Source organism: Sciurus carolinensis, chromosome 14 (genome assembly GCF_902686445.1).
Source record: "Sciurus carolinensis chromosome 14, mSciCar1.2, whole genome shotgun sequence".
Lineage (NCBI taxonomy): Eukaryota > Metazoa > Chordata > Mammalia > Rodentia > Sciuridae > Sciurus > Sciurus carolinensis.
The window spans coordinates 70575331-70591414 of record NC_062226.1 but is presented as its reverse complement, the minus strand read 5'-3'; the positions used below and the strand labels follow the sequence as shown (position 1 = coordinate 70591414).

The window sequence follows — 16084 nt, the reverse complement described above, 5'->3', positions numbered from 1 at the left end:
ATTTATTTTAATAAAGATGTTGTACAGGGGGCTGGGGGAATCCAGTCATAAATATCAAAGGAAACTGCTCAGATTTGAAAAACTGGGAGACATTTAAGGGCATTAATTCTCACAAAAACTTTGCTACGTTAATTTTGAATAGACCTAACAATGCTAAATCAGCAAGTACCCATCATCCTTCTTGGGTGCCAAGAAAACATTGTTTTTAAAGGTAGTCAAGACTGCTTCACTGTGGTCAGGGGCTGTGGGATACTTTGTGCCCACCCTCTTGGCTTTACTGCAATGCCCAATTTCTGGTGTGAATATTTAAAGGGTTCATTGGTCCTCACCTCTCTACCCAGAATTGGATAATATATGGACTGATGGGAAACAAGTCCAATCCATAGTCTGGGTTCGTACAACTCTTGATCTGAATAGTAATTCACTTTACTGTATTGTCTTTTGATTCATTTGCTGACCACTACAATTCAGACTTTTTGGAAAAGACATTTCTTTTTTAATTTCACCTAATGGGACATTATGTGAGAGATCCCCTGGTCTATTAATGTGCTCTCCTCCCCAGAACTGTTGCTTTGTGAAATATCCTCCCTTCCTGTGCAAAGGTGTTTTACTGATGCCTCTGGCTTTTACTTCCCCAAGGGGCCAGCCAGTCAGTCATGGATTCCAGCAAACACCCAGGGTAGTTTGATTTCTTTCGCCTGGGACTTCCCTCCCCGGCTCACATCCCTGTACTTCCTAGGAGAATGCATCCAGTGTGACCTCTGTGTTTTATGGCTGCCGTCAGGCATCACCCACACCGGGAAGCAGAGCCCTCGCTCTCAGAGGGCCACTGCTACAGAATTCTTAGCCATCTCTGTGGCTCTCCTGAATATGCCCTCATCTCCCAGGATTTCAGGAGCAGGAAGAAATATTCTCAAATCATCTGGGACATGTTTCCAGAGCCTGTTTGTCCCAGGCCTGTGCTTGCTGGCTTTATTTGGTCATTTGCTCACGGAGCACCTGCTGTATTGTGGGCACCGACTCAGAAGTTTCACGTTCACGTCTAGCAGGGCCTGCCTGGGCACCCACCTCCCACTCCCCAAACCTTATTTTCGAATGTGTCATTTGGCAAAGGATTTCTGAACCATTCTAAGAGCATACAAGGTTACGTGTCGAAATTTCTCAGAATTAAGTCAGACAACATATCTGAAATCTGAACTGACCAGGGAAACACTGGTGTGGTTGGTTTCCAGTCATCAAAATCAGTCCCAGCTGCCTCTTTAAAATCATATGCTTTTTCCTTTCCATTCAGATTATCTTGGGCATGATTTTAGAAGGCATTTGTTAATCTAGGTATTTGTATTCTTCTTTAAAAAAAATTTTTGTATAATACCCTTAGGGCAATTCATTTAGGACTGTCAGTTTGATAGCCAACTTTTTCCATGTTTTCTTTCAATAGTTAGCCTAAGGGGAAAGAGAAGGATCCAGAGCTATAAAACTCTTTGGAGGGATGGCAGGAACAGAAAAGCAAGCCTGGACACCCAGGCCTATTCTGTGCAGTTGGAGGCAGCTCCTTTCTGAAGGAGTTCTTCTCCTCTGAAGTATCCAATCATTAGTAGTCCGCTGACCTCCTCTGCCCGTCCCCTTGTCCTGGGCTGGGTGTTGCCATGTCCCCTGGGTTCTCATTGCTGTCTATCCTCTTGCTGTGTTCTAGTCTCCATCTCCTGGCAGTTCCTCACCCCTGGGTGCAGAGTCATCGAGTACACCCCTTCATCCCAGTGACCCCGCGGAAGCCTCCACGAATAAAGAGGTAGGGCGCCATGTGTTTGCACAGCCATCAGCCCATTGTGCTTTATTCTAACACTGCTCTGTGATGTCTGCTGCCCCTGCAGCACTCCTGGCCCAAATTACCTCAGGGAGGAAAACTCTGGTTTTTCCTCTCCAGTGTGTATAGTTCATCCTATATGGTAAAACCATTCCATCCTATTTGCTAGCCATGGTTGTCTATTTTAATTAATTTTAATCTACTTTTATGGGCAAAATTAAAAATTTATATCCTCATGCACACTAGTCACATTTCAAGTGCCCAGTGGTCACCTGTGGCTACTGTATTGGACATAGCAGGTTACAGGATATTTGCATCATTGTGGAGAGTGCTGTTAGATAGCACTGGACACTGGACATCAGAAAATCCAAGTACCAGCATCCTTCCTCTGGCATCAGGTGCCTTCTGATACCATGGATTCAGTTGCCATTTGATTTGGGAAATGGGTTGGTTTATTAAATACCCATTTATTTCAGCCCCAAGTGAAATCTAAGCACCAGTGACCACACGTCCCAGTTTACCTGGAGTATGGTTCAAGTTCACACCTGATTGTCAGCACACCTCTCTCCAGTGTGCTGACCAAGAAAACTTTCTGTGATGATGGGAATGTTCTACTTCTGTACTGTTGGACAGGGTGGTCCCCAACCTCACGTGTTCCTAACCTGCCTTGAAATGCAGCCAGTGGGGCTGAGGAACTGAGTTGGTTTTCATTAACTTAAAAGGCACATGTAGCTGGATGCTACCGCATGGAGCCACTCTAAGGAGTCCCTGTTGGACAGGTTGCATGTTCAGCCCTATTTACAGAGAACTTGTTGAGCTCTGGCAGAGAGTATGAAGTGAGAAGATGCTATTTGTTCCTTCTGAAGTTTCTGGGGCTACAAAAGGGCAGGTGTTTTTCCCAGAGGGAAGAACCTTCTCCAGCACCCAATGCCCTTTTACACCCAGGTAACTGTCATCCCACCTATTTGTGGGCCAGCACCAGGTAAATATTGACATGTGTAATCTGTGCATGAGCTCCAAATACAAATGCTTCCTCTTTTATACTGCAGAGATGTGTCAAAGAGGTGAGCCACATAATGAATGATTGAGTTCCTCTATTGCATGCAACATAAAATTATCAGCGACAGGAGAGAACATGAGACAACCTGTTTTTAACTTGAGTGGCAGATTGCTTTTAAAGGGAGTCTTAGCTAAAGTTTACCCTTAAAGTGCCATGGAATATATACGCTATTCGTGAGAGGGAGAAGCATATTTTGTATTAAAGTATATATCAAACATTCTCTGAAATGGCACTAGCATTAGACTAGAAATATATTTTGTCTTCTTCCAGTCTGTCCTCTGACCCTAGGGTATTGTGACAGGGTCACAGTTTCTGCTGGTCCCCCATTTCAGTTTGCTTCATACTCTATTTATAGTACATGGATGGGTCAAAATAATAGAATGACAACTGCAATGATAAAAGCAGTAACGAGCATTATCAGTTATTGAGGATATACAGTATTCCAAGGACCAGACAGGGAAAATCAGATAGTACCTCATTTAATCCTTAAGTTAGTTCTGTGAGGTAGGTATAATTGCCTTTGTTTCTTAGTTGAGAACGCTAAGAGGTTAAGTAACTTATGTGAGGTCACAGAGCTCGCTAGTGGCCAGCCAGGATCTGCTACCCGTGGAGTGGAAATATTTCCAGCTCACAGACTGCAAGGACAAGGTAGCTTGTCGGTAATTATTGTAATTGTGAAGCCTCCAGCTCTGCACATGGTTGGCGTGAGTCCCAGGGAAACCCCAAATATCTCAGACTTTGGCTTCTTGAATGTGACTTTATTAACTCTTGAGTGCTAAGGGTTGACTGATGTTCATCTCAGTCCACATGTGAGAAAATAAAGGGCTAATCAGATGTCTGAATATTCAGCCTTTGATTAGGCATCAGATATAATGAGCAAGGCAAATTTGTTAGTTTTTCAATTCCTACAAGACTTGGCTCATGCTTCTGCATATCCTTAGAAATAATGATGAAAATCCTCCTTGTGTGCAATAATTAAAGATTCTTTCCTTTCACCAAACTTTTTTAAAATTGATTAACCCAGAAACCAAAGAAAGCTAGTCATGAGTTCATAATTAGTAAGTAAATGTACCAAATGTTTACCATTGTAGCTCTAAATAAAACAGCAACTTTTATAGCCATAGACTAAAGAAATTCTTTTTGTAGTGCCTGCTAAAATTTGGACACTGTCTTTGAAGTTCACATTCAGGAAAGTATCCTAATAGCCTAAGAATATCCAAAATGGCATCCTGGATGTATCTGGAGACTAAGCAGTGTAAACTTCAATACTGCAGAGCTCTTGCTATTGGGGACAAGGGCAGGGAGATGTTGTGAAATTATAATGTTAGACTTCGGCCATTATGAAGAAACCAACTTCCGTTTGTGTAACAGGGGTTATGGGAGTTGTTCTTTAAATCTATCAGAATTCTATTGTCACTCACCTGACCCTGTCCTGACTTGGACAAGTGGAAAGTAAAATGAATGTAAGGCACTACTGAAATTGGAGTTCTTTCCTCCTATTCACACAATCTGGCTTATAGTTGGTGTGTATTTCTCCATAAATACATTAGCAGCCAATAACTTTCATTCCTGATGCACAAGAAATCCCCCCACTTTTGCTGTTAGGAGCCATTAGTATGAGCACATCTGCAGCAGGTTTCCTGCAAAGTTGCCCTGTGTGGTCTATTGTGTGATTTGCTAGGGATTTTACCATTGTCCTAAGTTGAAATAGTCTTCAACTGCACCCAGTTTTCCACATAACAATTAACATTAGAATTATTAGACCGTAGTGTATTAACTAATCAATCGAATCTTTGCCTTCCCATCTCCCAAGTAAAGGGCACTGTATAAAGGGCTGTATAAAGTGCTAGGTTATGGAATTATTTCCTATGACATCCCAGCGTTTCCTTTTATTGAGGTCAATCTATGGGAGCCGCTATCCTGTGCTAGATACCCCTTCTCTAAAAGGCATATATTTAAATGATCACATCATACCTGGAGATTCTCAGCAATAAAAATCTCAGCCATGCAAACTACCTTTTGCCTTAAACTCTTAGTTTTAATATGAGCTCTCCTGCAATGCTTTCAGGAAACTAAGCCCTGCCCCAGATTTATCAGCTACAAATTCTGTCACTATTTGAAGCAGAAGTGAATTTCCAACTCTTACAGAGTTATGTCTAGGACATTTCCTTCTGGAAGGAGCTTTTGGTAAGTGTTGCTCCTCTGAGTTCTACATGTAAACTGCCGCCCAGTCAGGTTCTAGAAGGTTTCTAGCTCCTCATATGTACTTCCAACAGTGCTGTTAGAAGACTGGCCTCTGCCGGGAGGTATTAACATAAGAGATACCAGGGCTTTGAATTTACTCCTTCGTTGTGTTCTTACTTAAGACTTAGATAATGCAGTTTTCAACTGAAATCAGTAAGAGATGAAGGGGAAACAAAATCTAACACATATTTTTAGCAGAGATCCTTGCAGCATAGATACAAAGTAAACTTCTCCCAGGGAATTCTTAATTTCTGTGTATAATTATGTTTTGGGTACTTTTACTAACCAACTGTTTTTCCCATGGAATGCAGAATTGTGAGAATATAAATTGTGCCCTTTTAATTGCTGATTATAGATTTTGGTCTGTGTGATATTATTTAAGCTGACAGAGCTCTCTTTATGAAATGTGGGGTTTCAGATTACCTAACACTCTGAATGGCCTAATCTGAGTTTGAGATAACCTTGAATAATAAATGCACATGTTTCTCCACACTTCACTTTCTCCAACCAAAAATGGTTGACAACTGGTTAACAAATGCCACTGGTGATGTGTTTCTTTTTCATGTTGCATGGATGGTGTGTTAATGCATATTTCATCATGCTTTGCCCTTTTTGAAACCTCTTTGTCTTAATTACAGTCAAGAAAAAGCTTGGCTTCATTCCCAACCTACGTTGAAGGTAAGAGCTCAAAATATTGAGCACTGAATATTGAGCATATGAATCGTTCAGCATTTGGGGCATTTCAAGCACTGGAGATAAGGAAATAGTGGGAAAAAAGGGCCACAGAAATACCAATTCCCAGTGTTAACAGTCTTAGGATCTTAAAGTATAATAGCTACGAACCTCTCAGAAACCCTCTTCCCTGCCTCCCCATGTGGATAGCAACCCTGAGACTGGAGGTGAGGTTCTAGGCTTCATCCAGTGTTATACGGCTTAGTTATGGTCACACTGGATCTGAAACCCAAGTCTCTTTACTGCTAGCCCAGTGTACCTCTTGCATCACTCAAAGATAGTTCAAGTGGGAATGAATTTGAGGGAAGAAATTTTGCTCCTCTTTGTAAGACATGGCCAGTAATTCCCATCTCTTGCTTAGGTGAGTAACATTTATTGAGCATCTAGTCTGGGTCAGGAACTATTCTAAGGACTTTGCATGTAATAAGTAGTTAAATCCACACATTAATCTTGGGATGTGGGTTTTATTATTTTCCTCATGTTATAGCAGAAGAGAACTGAGGCATCAAGAGGGTGAATAACTTGGCCAAGCTGATGCAGTTAGCAAGCCACAGAGCCAGGTTGTGACGAATGGGCAGGCTGACTCCAGTATTCTCTGCAGGGATGCCACATCTGATTGTGCAGGTTATTCACTGCAAAAGGGAACCCATCAAGAGGCCTAGTGGGACCAAAATTTAGCTCAAGCTTTGTATCCCTTTTGTGGCATTTGAGGTCTTGCCACCCAATTGGGGTGTCAGTTTCTCATTCACAGAGTCTGTCTCTAGCTAGAGGTGGCTCTGAGGCTATAACTGGAGATGGCAGGTGGTTTTTCAAGTAAGGCAAATTGCCATCTTCTTGAAGGAGGCCATGCCTGGCCTTTGGCCCCTGAGAGGGAATGGTTGGGATGCTCTACTGCCTGGGACTGTTACCAGAGTTCATAAACCTTCATGAGGCCTCAGGCCACAAGCTCAAACAAGATTCTAGTTTTGGTTTAATAACTCCTGTTTCTTTATTAAATAATCTTAAGTTATTTGCATCATTTTTATAAATCGCTGAAATTCCATGAGAGTACCTTGGGAAGTTTCCAGAAGTTTGGAACTTCCCTTCTTCATATCCATCCCTCCAGGCCTAGGGATTTTCAGATCCAGTCCTGAGTGGGAGGATGCAACCTGTGTTCCTTGACTCACAGGGCAATTGCAGGCCTCATGGGGTAGAAAAATGTGTTCTAAAATGCCACCATGAAACCTGCAGTTCTTTGATGCAGGATCATTATAGTTTTAATTTAAAAAAAAATAGGACTGGGGATATAATTCAGTTGGTAGAGTGCTTACCTTGCAAGCACAAGGCCCTGGGTTCAATCCCCAGCACTGCAAAAAAAAAAAAAAAAAAAAATTACTGGCACCAAGCCTAAAGTGAACTTATGAAAGTGGGACTTTTTTTTATTTCTGGGAATGATAGAGAAACATATACATTCAATTCTAGTCAATTTCCCTGAAGGATAAATGGTATAAGGTTATATCTCAAACTTAAAATTTGTTTAGGTCTGATATTTGTGTGCCTTTGTTGCTAGGCACTTATGTTATAATTTAAATATTTAGATTTCCTTTAGGCATACCTGCATACTCACTGCCATTGCAAAGGGACCCCTTTCAGTGAACAGTGCTAAAGCAGATGGCTATATCAAAGCCCCACAGAAAAAGGAAGGATGGGTTTGACATTATATTTTAAAAACAGATGGAAGGTTCTTAAAATTATCCCAGGTGAGATTTTTTTTCTCAATATCTGGTTGGCAAAAATGATTTAGTAACACTATAAATCCATCACTAGGAGCTTATCATAGAAGACTGGCAATTTTTTTTTAACTTTATATTGAACATAGTGTGGGTCCAAAACTGTCTGTTACCTTACAGTGGTGATTCCCCACTTTACAAGTAAAAAGCATATCATAAATAACCTGACTCCTCAAAGCCATAAGAGTTCTAGAGTAGGAACCATGTGGCTGCTGAGAATGATGCCCATTGCTTTAATTTGGGGGATGGTTTGTAGGTGGTTCTGATTAGGATTTGATGCCCCTATTTAAAATTCAAAATTAAGGCTTGATTTACTCGGCTGGAGAGAACAGAAATCTTCTATTTTCCTTGGAATTGATCAGTGTGTGGGCATAGACCCATGGGCATTAATGGCCTCTAAGTTGGCAAGCATGGTACCGTGGCTTTGGGCACTGTTATCTGTCTCATAGCATTAGGGTCAGATGCCATCATAGGAATCTAGATGTTCTGAAACATCCCGTTTTTCTAATTAAATGTGTTTCTTCCAGGAGATATGAATGGGTGACAAGTAGGCAGTGCTATAAAATGACATTTTCCAATAAGGCAGCCTTCTATTCACCTAACCATTTATTCAGAAGACATCCAGTTGTTACCCATGAGGTGGCCAGCATTGAAATATGACAGAGATGAGTATGATGTAGTCCCTGCCCCTAAGAAGTTAGTCTTATCACTAGACTCTGTTTCAGATTTAAGTCAATACTTGCATCATTTCAGATGGCTCTTAGAAACTGTATGGAAAGGAGGGGTGAGTCCAGGCTGACATGGATGCCTTAGACCACCTCTGCCAGCAGGGAGCATGGGGAAGGGTATACATCATCTGGATGGGGGCCTGCCCAGGGTGGCTTCGCTCACCACTCTTCTCTCTATGTTACAGTTCCTGGACCTTGTGACCCTGAAGACTTGATCGATGGAATCATTTTTGCTGCCAATTACCTTGGCTCTACTCAGCTGCTCTCAGACAAAACTCCCTCCAAAAATGTACGCATGATGCAGGCCCAGGAAGCAGTTAGCAGGATCAAGGTGAGGGGGTGTGCAAGGTTGGAGGGGGATGGTGGGCAACTGCAGGCATCTGAGAAGTTTGCAGCATCGCCCATACCCGTGTCTAATCCAAGTTTAGAGAGTGGATTGAAATAACATGATAAGCAGGGCTCATCCATGGCCCTGCTCACAGTTCTAAACAGGAAAGGATTTCTAATATGCACTGGAGTCTTTTTATATAAACATTATCAATTTAGGTCATTCTCACTAGCTAGTCTGGAGGAAGAGTACATATAGTCATAGACTGAAAATTTGATACAATGAGGAAGGATGTCATTTTGAATATTATGCCTCAAATGTGGGATAAATTCCTGGATTTCCACTGACAGAGTCAGTGACTTAACTATTTATGTTGGAATTTGTTCAACTGCTTTTTAACCAATTGATCCTGTTCAAGCTAGCCTAAACTGGTTAGCTTCAAGTAAAATGAAATTCTAACCTGGCTAGTCTGAATAAATCAGGGCAAAGCTAATCCAGTTTAAACTAGTTTGAGCAAGTCATAACTTGTTTCAATCTGTTTTACAAAGACTTGAAAAGAACGAACCTATTTGGTCATTCACAACTAGTTTGAAACAGCCCAGACCAGTTTGATCCCATGAAAATGCAGAACTGTAGAATCTCCACCATGAGGCCAGAAATACCTAGAAACATAAACACACCAGGACAACAGGGACACTTAATATGTGTTCATGCCATGTGCACCCAGCCCTTAGAACCACAGAGTGTCAATTCTAAAATCCAGAACCAGGCATTTCCAGCAAATTAGATTAAGTTAGGACTTACCAAAATTGACTTATCCAGTGTCAACTGAGCAAAATTGACCCCCCTACAAAGGGCCATTCCCTTTTCCATGCCTTTTCTCACACATTCCCAAGGTGCATCCTGGCTTGGCAGTGTGGAATGAGAAAGAAGGATGAGTAGAAGACTGTAAGAGAGAACTTAATCTTTGATTAAAGAATAATATCCCCTCAGCACCTTTGTGTGAAGGGCTGTGCCAGATCCTAGGAAGGAGACAGAGGAGAAATTGGTGACATAGGACTCAAGCCAGCAGGTGCACAGGGCATGCCAAAGGAGCAGAAGGGTATCAGCTACCAATGTCACAATCAGAGGTCCAGGCCTCTTGCCTGAGCTGATTCCAGTGATTGTACATGTCCAAGTTCTGCCATGTGGTTGGTGGATATTGAAAAGGTCCTATTTCCATTGCTGCCTTAGCTATCATGTTTTGAGCCCCCAGCTTCCCAGCTATTCTGCAGTTCCCAGGATGCTGTGTGCATGTCGCCGGGTCCCCTCTCATTGCTTCCTCATCAAGCAGCTCTCCATTGCACCTGTTGCTGGGGCCATCGTATGTCACTCACTGCTCTTACCACGGCTCTGTGCTTGGAGGAAGCACTTCTCTCCCAAGCTGCCCCTTCACTTAACTACCCATAGTATGTACAGTAAGCCCATGCTGCAACTTCTGATACTGCTGACATCTTCAAATGTGTAAACCAGGGGCTCTTTTATAGTTACCTCAAGGGTGGCTATTGTCACAACACTGATAGGACCTACCAGTTGTTCCAGGGACCCCTTTTGTCAGGGACACATAAACTTTGTCTGTGCCTCAGGAACCCTGCTGCTATAGGCCCCCTTCTGTGGTATGTGTCCTCCTAAAGTGAGGCTCTCCCAGGATGATGGACAGTGGGAAAACTCCCTGAAAGTATAGTAGAAATGTCATCGTCATACCTTCTTGGTCTTTCAAACTAAATAAGCAAAGACTGTCACCAGGTGACTGTTAAGCTATCAATCCAAGCTTGTCGGGTTAGCTTTTACCTTCTGGTTGTCACAATGACTGGGGGCATTTCCTAGGCCAGGCTGCTCAGTACCCTGTCATGTACAAGATAGAGCTACGTAATAAAAATTTTTATCCTCCAAAGTGCTCCCAATAAGGAATGCAGCCGGGAGCTACCAAAATAAAGCAGCAGGTCAACCCCTACAGGAATGGGAAGTTTCTTGAGACAGAAAACTAGCTCAAGATAGTTGCTTTCAGATTAGTTTCCCCTAGGTTCTGTACATCAGGGTTTCAAATTTTTGAGGTTCAAGTTTTATCCTGGGCACTTCAGTTATTTGCCTTCTAATAGCTTTTGGCTCCTGCAGCTAGAGTGTCTGCAACTCTCCCCTCTTATGACATTTACACAGGACTAGATGGCCTAAAAAGGGGCAGGAAGACATAAGGTACATCACTTGAGCATGAAGCAGCTTGCATGGTACACTGCAGCATCCCTGTATCAGACCCCATCCAGCGCCCATGGTAGCCCGAATTAGGTTTTCATATTTCCACAGTGGTACCTGATAATGTTTTTTTTCCTTCAAGGAAATCAGGTATTTTCATAAGAAGTCAGAGATTTTACTCTGAATCTTTCAAGAGATCTATATCCAGAAATTCCAGAGGTCATTTGAACCTATCACTCCATGGCTCTGTTGATTAGAACAGGCAAGTTAGAGGCTGTCAGATTATAAATACATTTTAGACCTGCCTAGAGCAGAGCAGACATTTGAAAAAACATGTGTTTTTATAAGCAAATTACTTTGGCAAAAGGAATTCATTATAGAGTGGTAAAATTAAATGACTGCATTTTATTTTTTAACTTAAGTATCATTTTACAATATGCTTCTATGCATTGGAAGCAACTGTTGCCTGTCATTAAATATTTTTTGCTTCGTGTTCCTTTTACATCCATTTAAATGCTCATCAGATTGCTTGACCTCACACCCAGCCTTTTCCAAGTTTAAGTAGAGATGACTGTTGATTTTAGTGTCACTGAAAAGTGGCTGTGTCAAGGAGCATGCACACACTTCATGGGATACAAAAGAGGGCATTGATCCCCAGTAGGCCCAGCTCAAGTAGAACTTGCACCTGATGCTCTCTAAGGAAGATGGCACCACACTGGTTCCTTAAGAGCTCCAGATCTTTCAGGAATGAATTATTTGAGACCACCTGAGCAAAAGGAATACAGAGCATAGCAAGGCTGCAGATTTCTCAGTACCCACCCAGGAAGGAGAAAGAAAAGCTCTAGGAATTTATTTTACAGTTCATTTAGCAGCAGCATCCTTAACCTCAGGCTGATGAGTCACCTCAGATGAGGTGCTTTTCTCTGCACCATGGTGAAGAAACTTCCCTTTTTCCCCCTCTTCCTCCTGCACTCCCTGCAGGGACTCCCTTTTCCTCTGCCTTCATGAATTATCTCACTATTGCTGGAAGGATGCAAGTGCAGCCTGGTATTTGTGGTGCTTTTGTTGGAGCAGACTTGGACCCTGAAGCTAAAGTTTCCATTTTCCATTTCTGTACTGTTGGTCCTGGTGTCTGTCACTCACATAGCACCAACCCCATGCTAGGATTGAATATTGCTCATTGGACTTACACTTGGAATTTTGAGAGTTACTATTTTCTCTTTTCTAAAAATATTTTTAGTTATAGATGGACACCATGTATTTTTATTTTATTTTTATGTGGTGCTGAGGATCGAACCCAGTGCCTCACACATGGGAGGCAAGCACTGTACCACTGAGCTACAGCCCCAACCCAAGAGTTACTGTTTTCTTACCTTAACAAAAAAAATTAGATTTGACAAATGGAGAGAGAATTTGAAGTTGTGATTTGGCCAGGCATTTTCTACTTAACGCAAAAAGAAAACAAAGAGATTTGACTCAAAGAGCAAACTGTCTCTCTGAGAAATCTTATGATAGGCACTTTGGGAGTAAAAATTAACCAATACACAGTCCTTGACCTTGAGAAACTTGCACTCTAATAAAAGGAGCCAGAAAGACTACAAGAAAAATTGAAGAATCTAAAACCAAAAGGCAACTCCATCTACCAAAATGAAGAAATGAAGCATGTCTGAACACAGTAATGGAATTAGAAGACATCTAAAGGATTGAGGAGTGTTTCCTCCGCCATCTTTGATTGGCCTCTCACTAATATTTTTTTCTGCCCTTATTCATCCATTTTTTAGAAGAAATAATATTCTTCCAGGACCTGCGCCCCCATCCCCCACCATATTCCCTAGGAACGCATTAGAACAATGGTTTGTCATATTGTAGTCCAGGACCAACAGCATTCACCTCTCTACAAATTTGTTGGAAATGCAAATCTCGGGCCTGACCCCACACCTACTAAGAAATGCAGAAGGCTGAGCACAGGAATCTGTTTTTTAAGGCCCTCCAGGAGATTGATATTGCACCAGTTTGTGAATCTCTGCCTCCAGCCTTATGAAGCATTCCCCCGCCCAACTGTGCTCTGGAACATTCTAGTCAAACCAAGTGCTTGTCATTGATAGAATTCTACTGGCACATAAGTTCAAGAAACATTGCAAAAATTGATCTTCTCCTTGGATATTTTTCATGTTTTCCTACTAAAGTCTCAGAGAAGGGACTTTTCAAGATAACTGAGAACATACACCCATCATTCAACTCTTCCTCCACAGAAAAGAGCCAAAGTAACAGGTGTAGAGCTTCATTTTTAAGTGAGGTACAGTGGGGAAACACTGGGAATCAATAAGAGACTGGAGCCTTGAAAGATTCAGAGATCTGGGAAGACACCATGGTAAGAAAAAATACTCTAGCATCTGCTGTCCCAGCACCACTGCCCAGGGACGCCCTTTTCAGGGGGAAGGGTGAAAGAATTTCAGCAACTTCTGTCCATGTGGTTGCTGGCAGCCTAGCCACTGGAAAGTCTCACAATACTCATAGATATGCAGCTCACTTAGATAACAAATCTGAAATCTTCTCAGTAGTGTTGCTCTGGAAAAGGATCATATATCATCTCCTAATGAAGCCCCAGAGTACTATAGCCAGGAGCCATCTCTCCAGAAGGGAGCACCTCAGAATTTGGACTGCTCTAGGAGTCGGACCCCTGCATATTCCCACCTAGATATACCACTACACAGGCTTGTCATGGAGCTGAACCCAGTTTGGCCCAGCAGAGTAACTGACCCAAGTCTACCAGGTACCCTGCCCCTGGGTGGGACAGGTATAGTGACCTGGAGGGGAATAAAAGATACTATTCTTGAAATCCAGGAGATCAGACATGGCCAGTGAGGTGTGTATTCATGCCCAGGCTGAAGGCAGGTACCTAACTGTCCCCACTGCCCTTCTCCTCTGCCCTGCACACAGGCTTCTGCTACTGACAGGGCTGAGTGGGAATTCAGATTCCACTGCTGCCCTGCACACTGGGGCATGCTAAAGGGCCCTTGAGCAACTCCATTGCTTCTGGCTGTTGCCCCTCCCTGCCATGTGTGGATGATCAAAGGAGACCCCACGAGGAACTTTACCCTGCTCCAGTGACTCCAGATGAGCATTAGAGCTTAAAGAATCAGCAGGGGCAGAAAAGCCCCAGCTGTTACCCTGCCTGTGGGTATACAAAGATAGGAGGTACCAAGGTCCCCCCTCCCAGGCAGGCACTCCCACATACCAGCAGAAAGGAAAACCACAGTTCCTGCTGCCACCCCACCTACATGGTTCCTCGGCACCTTGTCTGACCACGCAGTGCCTCCACCTCTCCCCATGCAGTGTCTGAGCCCTCACCGCTGTTCACACTTCAGGCTCATCACAAGTGCCAAAGGCCCTTGCTAGGAACAGAGCCAGCTTCAATATCACCAGACAGGGGCCACCACTCCTGCTGTATGAGTAGCCACACAGTGTGTGCCTCACGCAGTCTGCTGTCTATACCACCTGCCTGAACTATTAGAGTGTCCCCTCTTACATGGCCCGGAGACAAGGGATCACTCTGACTTTGCTGTGGTATGCACACTATGCTCAAACTCACTAATCACCGCCAAAGAAGCTGTAGGGACTGTGCAATGGTGCCAAGCTAGGATCAAAGTCAACATTGCATAATAAACTGACAGCCCAAAACAACTTCAGAAAAAAGCTGCTTACTGTGAAGGCCACCCCATAAAAGTAGTAGTGAAATCTAATCCACCAGATGCATGCATCTTAATGTAGGAACACAAGAAATACGATAAACACACACACACACACACACAAGGTACTATGACACCTCCAAAAGAACTTGCTAGCAACAGATTCCAAAGAAATTGAAGTGGAGGAAATAATTAAATGATTACAAAAATATCTCAGATCCAAGAGAATGAAAATTAGGACAGTAATGCAGGATTTGAATGACAGATTCAGCAAAGAGACAGATTTTGAAGAACCACCAAACAAGTCTTGTAATGAAGAGCTCAATAAGTCAATTTAAAAACTCAATTGAAAGGCTCAACAATAGACTAGATTAAGCAGAAGAAAGAATATCTGAATTTGAAGAGTGGTCCTTTGAAACGTCCCAGTCAGACAAAAAAAAAAAAAAAAAAAGGAAATAAGAAGGAAGATAACATTCAAGATCTTTGGCACACCATTAAACATCCAGATCAGAGTGAGGAGTTCAGAGTTACCTATTCAATAAGATAATAACAGAAAACTTCCCTAATCTGAGGAAAGATATTCAAATACAGAATGATTATAGAACCCCAAGTAGATATGATCTGAAAAGATCTTTCTTCACAGCATATTATAGCAAAACTGTCAAAAGTACAAGACAAAGAATTTAAAAATCTCTTTAAGAGAGAATTGGCAAGTCACTTTTAAAGGCTACCCCATTAGACTAACAGAAACCCTATAGGCCAGGAGGGAATACAATAATATATTCCATAACCTTAAACAAAATAACTGACAACCAAGGTTACTATAGCCAGAAAGGATATCCTTCAGAAATTAAAATAAAGACCTTCCAAGATAAGCAAACACTGAAGGAATTCACGACCACCAGATCAGCCTTACAAAAGATGCTTCCCACGTTCTTGGAAAAATGTTGCTAAAATGCCCATACAACCCAAAGCAATCTACAAAGATTCAGTGTACTCCCCATCAAATTAATGAAATTCTTTCTGGAACTAGAAAAAAATATCCTGAAATTCACATGGACACTCAAAAGACCCTGAATATCCAAAACATTCCTCAGCAAAACAATAAAAAACTGGAGGCATCACATTACCTGATTTGAACTGTACTACAGAGCCACAGCAACCCAAGCAGCATGGCGTGGTCATACTAACAGCACATAATCAATGGAACAGGATCAGGATCCCAGAAATAAACCCACACATCTACAGCCAAATGATTTGTTACCAAGGAACCAAAAACATACACTGGAGAAAGAACAGCCTCTTCAATTAATAGTGCCAGGAAAACTGAAGAGCCACATGCAGAAGACTGAAGCTTGACCCACATCTCTCACTCTATGCAAAAACGGACTCAGGATGTATTAAAGACCTTGATGTCAGACCCCAAACTCTGAAGCTACTAGAAGAAAACATAGGAGAAACATTTCCAAACATTGATATAGCCAGTGATTTTCTGGATAGG

At 42.3% G+C, this 16084-nt stretch overlaps 1 protein-coding gene across 5 annotated transcripts in view; it reads left to right on the top strand.

Moving 5' to 3' along the window:
- The window catches only part of Apba1 (amyloid beta precursor protein binding family A member 1), a 203184-nt gene that overhangs the window by 161455 nt on the left and 25645 nt on the right, over window positions 1-16084 (top strand). For all 5 annotated transcript variants that reach the window (XM_047525011.1, XM_047525013.1, XM_047525009.1 and 2 more), the window contains 3 exons: window positions 1694-1789; window positions 5747-5786; window positions 8523-8668. In XM_047525011.1, coding sequence (XP_047380967.1) covers window positions 1694-1789; window positions 5747-5786; window positions 8523-8668 — 282 coding nt within the window. The remainder of the gene's footprint in view (window positions 1-1693; window positions 1790-5746; window positions 5787-8522; window positions 8669-16084) is intronic.